This window comes from Acanthopagrus latus, chromosome 15 (genome assembly GCF_904848185.1).
Source record: "Acanthopagrus latus isolate v.2019 chromosome 15, fAcaLat1.1, whole genome shotgun sequence".
NCBI lineage: Eukaryota > Metazoa > Chordata > Actinopteri > Spariformes > Sparidae > Acanthopagrus > Acanthopagrus latus.
In genome coordinates, this window is record NC_051053.1 from 7,611,860 (window position 1) to 7,626,770 (window position 14,911).

General features: G+C 41.9%; 2 protein-coding genes across 7 annotated transcripts in view; one reads left to right on the forward strand and one right to left on the reverse strand.

Moving 5' to 3' along the window:
- Nucleotides 1–102: 102 nt before the first annotated feature.
- Nucleotides 103–9,671, reverse strand: si:ch211-223a10.1 (putative ZDHHC-type palmitoyltransferase 6). 2 transcript variants are annotated; one of them, XM_037124200.1, is made up of 11 exons: nt 9,467–9,671; nt 7,098–7,272; nt 6,330–6,465; nt 6,110–6,220; nt 5,898–6,030; nt 4,461–4,639; nt 4,213–4,286; nt 3,892–4,054; nt 3,719–3,801; nt 2,792–2,982; nt 103–2,472 (listed from the first exon to the last, which is right to left on the reverse strand). In XM_037124200.1, the coding sequence occupies exons 2-11, from the start codon at nt 7,216–7,218 to the stop codon at nt 1,984–1,986; spliced, it is 1,680 nt and encodes a 559-aa protein (XP_036980095.1). In that variant the 5' UTR covers nt 7,219–7,272; nt 9,467–9,671; the 3' UTR covers nt 103–1,983. The 2 variants fall into 2 exon arrangements, with proteins under 2 accessions (XP_036980095.1, XP_036980094.1); XM_037124199.1 differs by lacking the exon at nt 9,467–9,671 and adding an exon at nt 8,283–8,422.
- Nucleotides 8,577–14,911, forward strand: part of wdfy4 (WDFY family member 4) — a 43,306-nt gene continuing 36,971 nt past the window's right edge. For 2 of the 5 annotated variants that reach the window (XM_037124185.1, XM_037124187.1), the window contains exons 1-6: nt 9,713–9,936; nt 11,556–11,813; nt 12,863–12,974; nt 13,801–13,928; nt 14,248–14,376; nt 14,504–14,693. In XM_037124185.1, coding sequence (XP_036980080.1) covers nt 9,916–9,936; nt 11,556–11,813; nt 12,863–12,974; nt 13,801–13,928; nt 14,248–14,376; nt 14,504–14,693 — 838 coding nt within the window. In that variant the 5' untranslated portion in view covers nt 9,713–9,915. Of the gene's footprint in view, nt 8,762–9,712; nt 9,937–11,555; nt 11,814–12,862; nt 12,975–13,800; nt 13,929–14,247; nt 14,377–14,503; nt 14,694–14,911 lie in introns of those variants that run through there. The other 3 variants (XM_037124188.1, XM_037124189.1, XM_037124186.1) reach the window with 2 other exon arrangements.

Genomic DNA, 14,911 nt, shown 5'->3' on the forward strand with positions numbered 1-14,911 from the left:
CTGAGAAACAAAGCTCCAGCTGCTAGTGATTTGGAAACGGAGAGAGGCGGCCATAAGCTTTGTTTCTAAAAGGACCCATTTCCTTTTCGCAACACAATGAGATCAATGAGAAAGTTGGTTTATTTCGTCTATAAATGGCAGATGTCGGTGATGTATTAAACACATTGTTCTCACACCAGAAAAAAAAAGCAAAACATCACAGTATCAGGTTGGAAACCAAAAGGAAATGTGCCACCACAGATAAGATATATTAGTACATATAAAATATACTGCGATATCGACACATTTCAGCCAGATCAATACAATAACACTGATTTAGTGACTGAGAAAAATACAGTAAAAGCACTCAGTTTCACAGGCTTACATGCACCCATCTCAACCACTCCAATATGCATAACAGGCTGTACAGTAGACACTAAATCATGTCACGTGACGCAGCCACTCACACAGTCCAGACACACACGCCTCTGAAGGGGTGTGGGGAACGTCATCTGTAATCTAGAAATATGGTCCTGAGGGACACGCAGGAAATGAGTGTGTTTAATTGAAGACATGAAAAGAGCATGTCTCATTAGCAAGAGCAGAGGAAGTGTCATGGTCCAAATGACCGAGAGCAGGTCAGAGAGGTAATGACATTATGTTAGGAACAAAGCCTTTCAGTGCACCCTCCGTAACCATTATCACTGGCTAATCACAGGACGCGCTAATGTTAAAAACGCTCAGGTCTTCACAACCTTGAACCAGAAGCTTTGCACTGCGAAACGCTGCATTTAAAACACGATGACGTTTAAAAAAGGTAGGCCAGTGTCGACTACAAAAAACAGGTATGGGCGTTTGCATTCATTCAGAGGCGTTTCCCTGCTAAAACACAGTTGAGGAAATGTCCATCACTTTACACAGGACGAGGTAAACCAATAAGTTACTTAACAAGTATTCAGTGAGGTCTCTAAAAACTAGGGGGAACATCTACACTCTTAGTGCTAGTTATCCTGCTAGCCACAAATCTGCTGAGAAACCTACTGTATATTAAAATAGAATATTAGGATATAACCTTTTTTTTCTTTTCTTTTCTTTTTTTTTTTACATTCAAGTACAACATGTTATATGGCATCAGAGAGTTACTAAATCTATAGAGGACATCCTCACAAAGTTGAGTGCACACCAAAGACTGTAAACTGTAGAGTTGCAACGATTAGTCGATCTAAAGATCTAATTAATCCGCAGCTATTTTGATAATCGATTAATCGCTTTGGTCGCTTTTCAAACTAAAATGTCAAACACTCGCTGGTTCGAGCTTCATAAAAGTAATGACCGGCTGCTTTTCTCTATCAGTTATTATAGTAAATAAAATGTTTTCTTGTTTTGGACAGTTGGTTGGACGAAAGATGCGATTTGAAGACGTCACTTTGGGTTTGGGGCAATTGTGATGAGAATTTACAGGCCTCGGCACCGGCGACAGCCATGGCCGAAAGGAATTTTGTTTTCAGGTTGTCCATTTGTCCGTTACATTCATGTAAACGTGAAATCTCAAGGACGCTTTGAAGGAATTTCTTCAAATTTGGTGTCGACTGTGACTCAAGGATGAACAGATAAGAATTTGGATGCCAAAGTTCAGAGGTCAAGATCACTGTGACCTATAGTGCTGTTACTATAACAATTTACATAAATGTCTAAAAGGATAAAATGATGACGTTACGACATTTTTATATCTGCTTAAAATGTTCTGCCTGTTACTCAACACCACAGCTCAGGAACAGCAACTCGACTGGTGCGCAGAGACATACAACCGCGAGGCTGTAATTCTGGTTATTTGACATTATCTAAACCAAAATTATTAATCAGTTTATCATGGAAATAATTGTCAGATTAATCAATAAAGAAAGTAGTTATTAGCTTAAGTTATAAGTATAAGTAAACCTAGACTGCACATCTGTAAGTGAGTGATGATGTAACAACAGCTGGATACAACACAGACTGACAGTATCAAATGTCTATGGCAGTTTTGTCCTCTCTTGTTTGGCCGCTGCCCACTCGTCTCCGACCGTCCAGCAGGAACGACAGCACTATGACCCAGCGCTGCACCAGTGACCTCTGTCGTGCCGAGCTCTCACACTGTCTGAAGTAGGTGGTCGTTCCGGTGGCGATGGCATCGAACTGCTCGATGAGTAGCCACGCCTCCCAAAGGAGCGTCAGCGCGTTCATGCACATCATGACCACGACCCAGAATTCCTCTCCTAACAGCGTGAGCCACGAGGACCAGCTGCGGCCGCCCGCAGGCGTGTTCTCAGACAGGTAACTCGTCGCCGTGGCAACGAAGAGAAGGTGGGCAATCACCATGGAGAGGATGAAGAGGAGGAAAAGGCGGTGGTTCCCCCGGCCGATGCAACGGTTGAGGAAAAGGCAGTGGTGGTCGTAGTCTTTGATGCACAGGTCACACAGCTTGCAGTGTTTAGTGAAGTCAGGTGGAAACAACTGAGGTAATCAAACAGGGAGAAACACAGTGGTGAGAACTAATCCAACTTTGTGTGACTAAAAAATTAACTTCCCCGTCAACCTTTTACAAGAAAATGTGTGTATTATTTCCAAACTTCGCAGAGACTTTCACTGTAAATATTTTATGACATTTATTGTCACATCACTGATTCATTGTGACAGCTGAGACTTCAGCAGGGGTGTGTCAAAGACTTTTTGAAGTGGAGTGAGGACGTGCATGTACATTTTTAGAATTTGACAGGAAGGCTGAGAACTGGATATGCATAAAACAATGGCTGCCTGAACTATAATGTCTTACCTCACAGTAGGGACAGAACCTGTGGGGGCTCTGGTTGTTCTCCACCAGGTCAGCGATACAGGAGAACCGCGGATCTGCATCTGCTCTGTCCAGTGTCCCCGGGTCCTGAGTCAGAACCTTACAGAACAGACCGATGACCAGGGAGAAGTGGACCATTGACACCTGGACCAGAGCACTGGTTGGCCACACACTTTCAAAAGGTTAAGGAGCACTCAATGTATAATATATAAAATCCCAGCTAACATTTGCTTGACAGTGTACATTTGAGGGAGTAAGACGGGTAGGAGAGAAGGTGTGGGAGGCCCTAAAATAATATCAATATAGTATAACAAGATACTATGTTGAGCCAATGTCTATTCCTTCACAATAGCTGTTTTTGTCTTTGGTTACTGTCAAATTCAACTAGGATCTTCTGCTTGAGGTGGTGGAATACATTTTGTTGTATTGCCCTCTTTTGTGTCAACAGTATTCTAACATATTACTGTGGTTCGTTGTATATCTGATCTCTTATAAGCAAGCCATTTCCACACTACAGAAGTTGCCCCCCCTTTTTGGAATAACTCCTCCGACGCGGAGCCAATGTTAATTTCAGCCATGCCTGTTGCTGCCGTGCATGATGGTATAACTTCATTACATCAACAAATGACACTATTGCTATTATCAAAATATGATATTTTTGTAAAATTACAAATTATGTTGATTTTATTCTCACCTCATCTCAGATTTAGCTCTGTGTGGTGCTAGGATAAAGGTCAGAGTACGACAGAAGGATCACGAGGACCTATCCTCTGGAGAGCGTGACTAGTAAGAGGTAATCCTGTGAAACTTTTAGTGATTGTCATTGACCAAGTGGTGGCTGTTCAGCCAGTGATAAAAAAACCACACACGATCAAGAGACTTAATGTGTGCGATATGTGTAAAGGATATTAGGCATTATTTTTCCATAGAAGCAGAGCAGGGAATGGAACAAGCCAGCTATGAGGGTCCCCAGGTAGATCGGGTTGGGCAACCTGGAAGAAAGACATGCATTCTCTCAGCCAAGATATAACAATCAGTGAAATATAAACACATGACAAACAGGTACCGCAGTTTATTCAAACCTTTGGTATGTGGTCATGCGGTGGTACTGTGTGAAGATGCTTCTGGCCAGCCAGGGGAAGAGCAAAGCGCAGCTTATCCCTCCGTAGCCTCCCAACATGGCTGCTATTAGCAGGATGGCAGCTCCGCTCAGAGTTGGAAAAAACAGTGTCCAGTAATACAGAACTAGCGAGAAAAGACATGTAATAATGTGAGGAAAACTCGACACGTGAATGCAGCACTGAATCTTACAGTACCACTGCTACCATCATCACTGTTACCATCATAACCATCATCCTTGTTACCATCCCTAAATGAAACTACACATTAGTAGTAATATTTACCATGAGACTCTCTGGGCTTGTGATGAATTGGCTCATTAATGTACCGACTCAGTAGCTTGGTGAGTTGCTGATGTCTGAAGAAAAATACACAGTATAGCAATGTATTAATCAGTATCAGGATCCCATGAGGAAAAAACAATCTGGAAATGTGAACACACCGGCTATTTAAAGGCACTAAGAGGTGCTGCCACCACATGCAGTGAAGTGCTACTCAGTGTTTTTCAGATTCCTAGAAACAGCAGATTCACCTAAATGTTTTCCCCTGTTTGCTGAGGTCCAGTGGCGTGAGGCCGCTGTGGCTCTTCTCGTGGAGCATCCTGCAGCCCGATCTCTGCAGCAGAGTCCAGCACACCTCCACTCCGCCCCTCTCTGCTGCAACGTGAAGCGCTGTCGCTCCCTGCTGGTCGACTGCATCAATAGCACACCTCTGAAACAGACGGGGTTGAGATGAACAGCTGCTGAGAGATGGTCGCATCTGCATCGGGCCCTGTTTCATAAAAGCATCTGAACATTTGACTTCTCTTTGTCACATTCTCAAGGAGATGGACTTGGACCTGGCTGCATTTATGTGGTCCACTGGTCGGCCGACAAATCAGGAAGGAAAATGTTTTAATTAATGAATCAAACAGACCTTTTTTGAGAACTGCTTTAAATGTATGACTGGTGTTGTGTTTCATATGCTTTAGGGTGCTGTAGTTCCTTTATATGATGCTAAATGTCAAAGCACCATGAATAGCACTGTGTAAATAAAATGATTTAGTAACATCACTACAACTCTCATTCCTTAAGTCACTGGTCTTTAACAGAGGGTCTGCAACCCCCAGGGGGTCCTCTGATTTACTGCAGGCTGCACGCTGATTGTGTTTTTTTTTTTATTTAAATATGTCTGAAAATATCATTTAAAATTGCTGTAGGTGATATTTTTTATGACATTACGTGTTCAATAGCTCGGTTTCCAACAGTAATCACCATTAGAGAGTGTATGATCTATAGCAAAAAAGGCATTTTCTATATCCCAGATGTACAGACATTCTTGTGTCATGGCCTATAACCGCTTTTAGCCCTTTTTCAAGTGGTTGCAGGGGTTGTTGTACACCCTGGACAAGTCACCAAAAATCTCTGACATACCCTCTACCTCAGAAACATGGCAGCAAGGGCTTACAACGACTGCTGCCGACTTGGCACTATATGCCGCCTTGCATGTTATTGTAGGCCCAGATTAGTTTTATGATATACATTAGTTTTTAATATACATATGAAGTGGGGGGTCCCAGCTCCACCTCTCTATCATGAAAAACACTGAACCCAGCTTTATAAATCATCACCAGCCAGCTGCTTTTTTCAGCATTAAGCTATTTTGTGGTGCAGAGCTATTAGGCTCATCTGAGCTTATTTGCATAAAATGGCTGCCCACATTTATATGATATCAGTGGCTGAAGAAAAGTGTCAGATAACCACACTGAATGTGTCGTGCTGGGTGGTGCTCGAAATAGCAGCAGCTTAAGGTTTAGGAAAGACACAGTGCATTGTTTGCATATCAGTTCTCAGTGGGTGTGACAGCGATAGCTATGATTTTAAGTCATTTTCATTTGACTCATTGTTAACATCAAGAACCTTTTAATGAACTTTTAAAGATAATGTTCCATCTTCCTGTTGGTCAGCTGGAGAAAGTGTGTGAGTCGTACCTGGCCTCTGAGCAGATAGCGGACCACCTCTGTGTTTCCTGTGGATGCAGCCAGGTGAAGGGGTGTCACCTGGTACTTGTCTGTGTCTGAGAACCGGAACATCCCCGTCTCCCACAAATAATGCACTGCAACACTGGGAAAGATCACGAACAGTTAGTGTGTGCATAATTTATCTGTTCGCGACTGTGATCTTAACTGTTTCCTCCACTCACATGTTGCCCCCAGTGACCGCATGATGCAGTGATGTTTTTCCCTGCAGGTCTATGAGGCGCAAATCAGCTCCGTACTGCATCATTTGGTGCATGATGTAGATGTTCCCCTGCCTGAGAGAAGAACAAAGGTCCATGACAAAGGATCAAGTACAGTAAGAAAAAGCACAACGCTCACATCATGAAAATCCAAGCAGGTCCTACACGCACTGGTGATGCTCACCTGCAGCCAAAATGAAAGGCTGTCTGTCCCGCATCACATGCCACGTTAGGGTCAGCTCCATTACTGAGGAAAAGGTCAACCATGGCGCGGTTACCATGGAGGGCAGCGTAGTGGAGCGGGGTGAAACCACCCCATCCTGGATGAACAAAATAAACGCATCAGTCAAGTTTAAAGATGTAAACCTTCAAACTGATCTCCGGGCGTTGTGAGTAACAATATAGGCCTGACGCAAGTGCACGGCCTGTCAGCCTGTTGATCTTTAAAAGCCTCTGGTGTCGGGGGTTAGAGTTCCTTTTGGCACAATGTGACTCTGTGTTGTGTTGTCACAGGATCTGTCCATCCAGATCTGTGCCAGGCCATTTCACAGTGGAGCCGCAGCAGGGTTTGGTTCCCTGAGCTGGCACTGGGACAAAATCACATCAGGACACGCTAAAAAGTTTAAATGGGCCCTTTGAGAAAAACACTAAGCAGAATCATACTTGTTCAGTGATGTATGCTTATCATAACTTATGCTGGCTATGTGATGCAATTAATACACGTTTTAAAATGTGTATTACTGACTTATGACACGGGTGTAACAGGTTGAGCCTCTTGATGAAGTTCATCAGCAGTTTTCTAGATTTTTATGAGCAAATGAGGAAATGCCATCAGTGACAGTTACAGGCTGAACTGACAGAAACACACAGGATGCAGTGGCCCGTGGTTGCACAAATACGCTGCAATGAAAAGAGCAACGCCGACTTTTCATCACATCTCACTCTAACTCACCTTTTTGCTTGAGGACCGACCGATCGGTCTGGAGGAACTGTATGCACTGTTCAACGTTTCCTCTCTGTATACAGTCAAATATGTCTCCGCCGCTAACGGAGCACACAGGCATCGGATGCATTGTGACGGGAGCTCACCGCAGCCTGCAGCCTGCCTTCACTCCCACCGAAGGAAACTGCAATGGACACAAAATCAGCTCCACTGACGAGGCGCTGCTACATCACAATGTAAAGCGAGAACAGGGATCATCTTTCGCTGCAAAGTAACAGGGATCCTTCATTGTGCTAAACTGATTGAGGCAGACCACGCCCTGGGCTGCTCGTTGGCCGCGGCGGGTCACATGACCGGTGATGTCACCCGCGTCACAAAAACACGTGGTCCCTAAAAATAAGATAACGCCTCACTTAAAATGAATTAGTTGTGTCATAAAGGACATGCACATATTAAAGCTGAGGTCTGAACAAACTTTTACACTTTATATGTTGAAAATTCTTTTTTTTGGCTTGAAATGACTATTTGTTGTTGATTTCACAACGAATTAATGAGTTTATTTGAAGGAAAACTCATCAACACTCTTATATTATTGATATGATTTCATACTGCTGTGTATGATACTTGAAGAAAAAAACAAACTAAGTACATTTACTCAAGTGCTTTACTTATGTACAATTTTCTAGGTATTTTTAGTATTTAAATATTCTACTTCACTCTACCCCACTACACTTTGGAGGCAAATTTTGTACTTTGTACACACTAGATTTATTTGATAACTTAAGTCACCTTGCAGACTGAATGCTTCATCTGCAAAGGTAAAGATATCCAGTTAAAATACTGTATTACTTTGGTAAAGTCACCCTTACTTGAGTTAAAGTCTATCTGATATTAAACGTGGCTACTTGAGTGTCTTCTTTAAAAGAAGGAACAATGCAAATCAATTAACACGAGCACCAAAGTCTATCGATGTAAATGTGCCAGATTTAGCCATTAACTGCAGTGTCCGTGGCAGGTTGATGGCATATGAAAACATTACACATTTGAGGACACTTATCACATAACATATAATCACACACACAGCACATCACACAATAAAACACGCATTTGAGCACAGACAAAACGGCAGAAGTGCACGCAACAGCACGTAGAGACATGGAATTAGTAAAGACAAATACATACATCAACACTTACGTGTCAATGGCAATGTTTCTACTCAAGCCTCAAAAATTAAAAAAACAAAACTTGTTTGTACTTGATTGCCAATAAATAAGTTAATTTCAAAATGCTGCGTTGGCACTCATGACTTTCGGGTACATCATAACACAGTGAGAGTCTCATCTGCTGCGTTCAGGGACCGTATGTGTTTGCGACACTGGCTGAAAATGAGCGTGTTTTCGGCTCGGACATGATAAACGTCAATGTGTGTCCACTGCACGTGCTGTCATATTACAAAAGTTAGTCCCGCGGCGACAACTCGACATCTTAAGTTTGGACATATTTAGCTCTGAGTACTGAAGTGTGGCGTTATCGGCTGGGGGCAACACCAAGCAGCCCTGCAGAGGAAAAAATGGCTTCAGAAAGGGGGATGAGGCGACACTGAGCTCGTGACTGTCCCGTCCGGGGGGGGCTTTGACTTCAGCAGGTGACGGTGATTCCTGTGACAGGATGAGGTATATATGCTAATGATGCTAATGAGCGAGAACAGCAGGCGTTTGGTAATTTTGACCGCTTTTTGTACATTTAAATGTTCTTTAATTGTAGACATTTAGCCTTTTATATGAGGTGAAGGTGTAATTATTAATTATTATTATAATTCAGCTTAAGTTATTACCAATTAATCACGTGAACGATGGCGTCATTCAGTTACTGAGCCCACGTAGGCAATACCACTGCGTTATCATGCCTTTTAAACAGAAAACGACAAATAACCAACATTTTTCTGTGTCTTTTTATGTCATTTTTTACTCCTGTGTTTTTTGTATTTTTTTTAACTGAAATGTATATATGACATACATGAACAGCTTTTAAGATTGTTTATTTCTCATTACCTGGCTGCTATGCCCATATTTCTTTACCAATACACGCCACAAGATGGCGCTGTTTAGCTAACTTGTGTTGACAATGCTTTATCTTGTTGTCACAAACACACAGCAGTTTACCAATCTCCGTGCAGTTACACACCGTACGCATCCAAATGACAATAATAATCTACTCAATACATAACACTGTAAAGATGTATGAGCTTGTTTTCTGTTAAGGTATTGTTTAGCATACCAGACCTTTTAAGTATGATAGGCCTGTCCTTCCAGTTGTTATCAGCAGACTAACACACAAAATGTTTCCTGTTAGTCAAAGCCTGCGACTTATCTACGCACCAGTCTGTCATTGCAAGCTGTTTGCAGGCTTCTTTGGTGAATCATTGGATCCTGTCACTGTCATTCATATCACACCAGCCTTACATGACATGTCTATAAAAAGCAAAGCGACTCTTTAACACTCTCCTCTGCACTGTAGTGGGAGGGCCCCATCGAACTAGCCTAACAACACTTTTTTCACTTCTGCTTCTCTGGGGAAGTAAGAAGGCACATGACCTGGGCCAGCTGACGTGAGTTACTGTGCTTGTTCAAAGTTCAGACTACATGCTGCAGATTAGTAAGGGGCGGGCAGTTTCGCAGGAAGGTCCACTGCACAGTAGGTGCTAGTCATGTCTTAGCAGGTCTCTGCTTGTCTTTCCTCCTGACATGGGAACGATGACAGACCACTCGCTCAGTTTGAATAACACAACACAGATGACAGCGTCCTCTTAGAGCTTGGAAACTCCCAGATGGATCTCACACGAATGCAGGTAAGAACATGGGGACTTATCTGTGTGTGGCATGAATGATTTTGCTTTTGAAGGTGGGAGAAGTGTCACTTAATCCGGGGTGCTTTTGTAATGTTGACAAACTGGATTGTACAGTAAGTCACTGTAAAACTCAATAGGCGCATGTGCTGCTTTTCCGAGTACAAGTAAGGAGTGACACTGAAAGTTCTTGCATGAGAAAACATCAAAGTATTCATGAATTTCTAAGGAATGTGAACCCTTTATTTACAGTCACAGCTGATTTTACTGGCTCTGGCTTATCGGATAAACTTATCAGTCTTGATCACGGACCCTTGCTGTTCATCATGAGTGTTTATCGCTAAACAGAAAGTGCCCAAAATAATATTACTGTAATTAGGAAACAATGCTCCAGTCAAGCCTCAGTCATTCGGAAACATGTCTGTGTTAGAGCATGACTCCTCATTCATGCTTGGTGTGATAGAGAGAACATGTAAACTGAAAGCTTTCTGTATAAGGGATTTTAAACTTTAAGGGAATTATTTCACATGATCGAATACTTCAGGGACAGAACATCCTAAGGTTTGATTTTATCAAGGACAAATTGGTCCCAATTGACGATCTTTGCATATGTGTCTCAAATAGTCCTGTTCTCAAGAAGTTAAATACATTGGACAATAACTGGCACTCTGCATCTAACCCATCCTGAGGCAGCATTGGGCAGTGTACGTGGCCGGGGACCAACTCGATCGAACTAATGGACATATTTTGTTGGGGGTTGGACTGGAGTACCCAGAGGGAACTCAAGCAAGCAGGGGGAGAACATGTAAACTCAGAAAGAGAACCAAGGATCTTCTTGCTGTGAGGCATCAGTGCTAACAGCAGTGCCACTGTGCTGCCAGGGCTGCAACTAATGACTTTTTTCATTGTTGATTAATCTGTTGATTGTTTTCTCAATTAGTTGTTTAGTCTTTAAATTGTCAAAAAATGGTGAAAGTGTTCATCATTGCCCCCGAAAGTCCAAGACAATGTCTTGAAATATCTTGATTTGTCCACAACTTAAAGATATTCAATTTACCTTCATAGACGAGTAAAGAAACCAGAATCAGAGAATTTTGACTTTTTTTTTTCTTGAAAAATGTTACAAACATATTGATCAATTATTAAAATAGTTAGTTGGTCACTAATTTAATAGTTGAAAACAAATCAAGTAATCATTGCAGCTTTTGTTTGGCTTTGTCAAAACCACTGCACAGTTACTGTTTTTGAATAAAGATTGCACTGTGAAAAAGGAAAGAATAAAAAATCATGCAGCAAGAACTTTGACACTTGAATTGGTTGTGGCAGTCACTGGTTTTATATGCTTCCAGTTACTGAGAACTTGGGGATCAATTACACCCTGCAGTTCCCTCATAGAGGATGATAACATTTAAGGAAAATGACAAGTGACTTCCACATGTCTGTTTGTCTGTCTGGTGAGGGTAGACAGGGTAGGAGGCCAGAAGGTTTGGTATAAATTCATCAGATGAGGAAGTTGGACAGACCAATGATGGAAAGATATTTCAGATATCATGTCAGCTGAGGATAACTAAAGAACAAAGATGGAACAGTCTCACTTTTGGCTCGCTTTTTGTCTCCTTCAGGACCAGACTGCTAAAGGGGAAAGGATCAATAAGGAAACCGGAGAGCTGAGTGCTTCAGGGGAGTTATCTGTCTCTGTGGAGTTGAAGGTGGACAAAGTGGAGGGCTTTTGTAAGAACCCTCAACTCCCACAAGAGCTCAGAGAACAACTACGGGAGCTGGGACTTTACACATGTTCGGGCCCTGACCACAAAACAGAACATGTTCCTTTAGAGCAGAGAGAGGAGCAGCTAGTCAAAATCCTGCCTCTCTACATACAGGTATGTGGCATTTCTTATTTCTGGTCTGAATGAAGTGAATGTTTCTCTTTTTGTGTTGAGGGATGACCCTGATGAAGGCCACATGCCAAAATTTCTCCTAAAAGTTCTAAAGTGTTGTTGAAGTTTGTAACTCATTAGACTATTGTGCCAGAAACCCCGACAAAGTTTCTCTAATGAATTGATTTTGGCAGGAGAATTTACAGTGGAGCCATAGTTCTAATTAATAGCCAACCTTGAAAAGGTTAAATGGATGCTTCAGGAGACTGTGGTTTCCAAAACTGTTCCACACCGCTTGAATGAACAATCGGAGCAACATGAGGCGGCAGTCAGATGGTTGGCCCTCAGCTGATCGCATCACTGTCCTTTGAAAAAAAAATGTGGTTTCTCAGTAAATCTATAAAGTTTACTGAGCTGTCACATGAAATACAAAAGAGCTCCAAGCCTCGCTTTGATTATTTGGAAACAGAGGAATTTCTCATTGCATCACAGTGATGAAGAAACCTCTCTTTATTTTTACCCGTACACACTCTTGGTATAAATTCCTGTGTGTGTATAACTCCATTGATCAGGCTTACAGCTGCAGAGGTAATCGCTCTTTGGTTTTTGTATGGTTCTGTGTGTGCATGTGTGTGTAAGCCTCATGACCAGAGATTTGAGCAGAATGTAGAGCCCCACTTAAGAACAGCAAACTCAGTGAAATGCGATATCCTCTTATGGAATTGAAAAGAAGTATATAGTTTGCACTGGCTTCTATTATTTATAGTGTAGTGCATTAGCCAAAGCAGATGAGATCTGACTATCATGTGGTTATATTGTTTTGTAGTGCACCAAACGTAGTAGATTCACACAGTACCTAAAATAAGTAAAAATGAAGTTGTTTTCTGTCAGTGTTAACATGCTAAATAGCTTTAGGTACCATTTAAATTCAAAAATGCTATTTGAAGTAGATGGCTAAAGACATCCTCCATCAGTATATTGATACAGACTTTAAGGTGTCTTTTTGCTCTCCAGTGTCTTTGTATGATGAACTCTCTACTCTCTGATCCCAGGTCTGTGAGGGTGGTGGACGACTTGAAGGTCTGAACATAAAGGAGCTTGCGGTTCTCACGGCTGATGTTGTCACCCTTAACATACACAGCAGACTAGCAGAAAAGCCTGCAGGTACTGTACTCATGGTTTTATTTCAGGTAGAGGGGCTTTCCACCTTCTTCATTTACTTCTGCTTTTTCAGTATTCTTTGGTGTTTTTCCAGTGGGTTGATACATAGTTCCCTTCTTGAGGTTGTTGTGTCAGATTTCTCTCTCTGTCTCCCCTGTCTTAGTCCCTCTGTCGGTTGTTTCATATACAATTCTATTTTTCTGGAGGAAGGAAAGAGAAGCTTTTTTTTTTAGGGAAGTAGATAATTCTAGTTTAGTTTTTTTTTTTTTTTTCTAAGTTTAACATGACACCAACATGGCTCATGTTGTAGCTATTTAGTCATTCTTATTTTTTCTATTTTTCATAAAAAAGTGTGACCTTTTACAGCTGGTCCTTTTAGGTGCACACCACGGTCATTGTAAAGTAATAGTCATTTTACTAGGCACTCTTTATTAGCGCCCTGCGATGAGCTGGCGACTTATCCAGGGAGTACCCTGCCCTCGCCCTGAGACAAGGCTGGGATTGGCTCCAGCAGCAACACCCCGCAACCCCATGGAAAGGGATAAGCGGTTTGGACAATGACATGACATGACTCTTTATTAGCACAAACATTTGCCAAATAAGAAGCACAATGCAAATTTTCCCTCAAAAAAAGAAGTGAAACACTCATCCACCCAAACTCTTTTTAAATGTGCATGTTGCTTTCTGTTTTAACACTGACACACTTGACTGACACACAGATTTAGATTTTACTTATTTCTGTGATAGATAGTGAAGACAAGCTATTCATGACCCCCTAATCTTTGGGGTCATTGTTCAGCATATTATGAGTTTTCTTTGGTGTTTTCAGAGGGGGCTCGTGACGAGGTGGTGCAGTTCTTCCAGAGGCATGACACAAAAGAGAAAAACTGCGAGGCAACAGAAAATAAAGGATGGCTGCTGTTAAAGTCTCTGCTGCTGCTGACAGCTGACAGTTCAGTGAGTGATCATTTCAGAGCCAGCTCTCTAAGTTTTCAGCCTAATTGACAGCCTTTTTACATTTGAATGGAGCCACTCCATCAAATTGTCCTCACTTATGTGAAGTCCTTGACCAACATTACATTATATGTTTCCTGTTGATAATTGTCAAAAATATCTTCACAATCGAGACATGGCAGATCTCACAAAGTCAAGAACGTGTGGGTCATCAGAAGTAGTATTATCATTTAAAATAAAGTTTAATTTTGAAACAATGACCTTTTTATAATTTTTTAAAATTTTTAATTGAAATTTGAACACTGTTTGTGTGTGTTTGTAGGATATATTGTCCTGTATAAACCCAGGGGTCCCTGCTGCTTTGATGAAATGTCTATACCTGCTAGTGTGCCTTCCAGCTAAAAAGGAGAATATTGCCATAGAGGAGACCTTTCAGGAGCCACTAGCCAAGGTCAGTTGAGGCAAAAACATTTTACATTTGTATTCCCTCTTTGCCTCTTTCTTCCTCATCACGCAAAAAGACCTTGTCTATCCTAGATTTCCGTCTCACTCTAAACTTGCTACTTGCTTTTCTCCAGGTTCTCCTTCAGCTCTGTCGGCAGCAAGTCAATGTGGAGAGACTTGTGGAAACCCAGGAGTTGCAGTGTCTTATCATTGGCCTCACATCACTGTGGGACCAGACCAGCGCCTCCTGGAGGCATCAGGCCTCCCGTGTCCTCAAGGCAGTCTCTGCTGTAGCAACAAGCAACACTGCCCCGAGCTTGCTAGGTGATGTAACTCAAAACTGTTTGGATAAGTAAACATTTCTGATCAATTTTATAGACAGTTAATTTGTCTGATGCTTAGCTATAATAGACTACTCCATCAATTTCACTCAAGAAGCATTAGATACATCAGCTACAAGGCCTCCCAGAAAGTGAGTCATTTAGACTTTTCCAGGGCAAATTATCTGTGCAGACAGATATTTTAGTTCCAGCGATAATTTG

What these genes read in the sequence shown, in the direction of transcription:
- si:ch211-223a10.1 (XM_037124200.1), bottom strand. Translation starts at nt 7,218, where the DNA reads ATGCATCCGATGCCTGTGTGCTCCGTTAGCGGCGGAGACATATTTGAC. An exon ending in GCGGTCACTGGGGGCAACAT is followed by an intron (nt 6,031 to 6,109) that starts GTGAGTGGAGGA and finishes GATCTTTCCCAG; the next exon opens with TGTTGCAGTGCATTATTTGT. An exon ending in CAAGCCCAGAGAGTCTCATG is followed by an intron (nt 4,055 to 4,212) that starts GTAAATATTACT and finishes TTTTCTCGCTAG; the next exon opens with TTCTGTATTACTGGACACTG.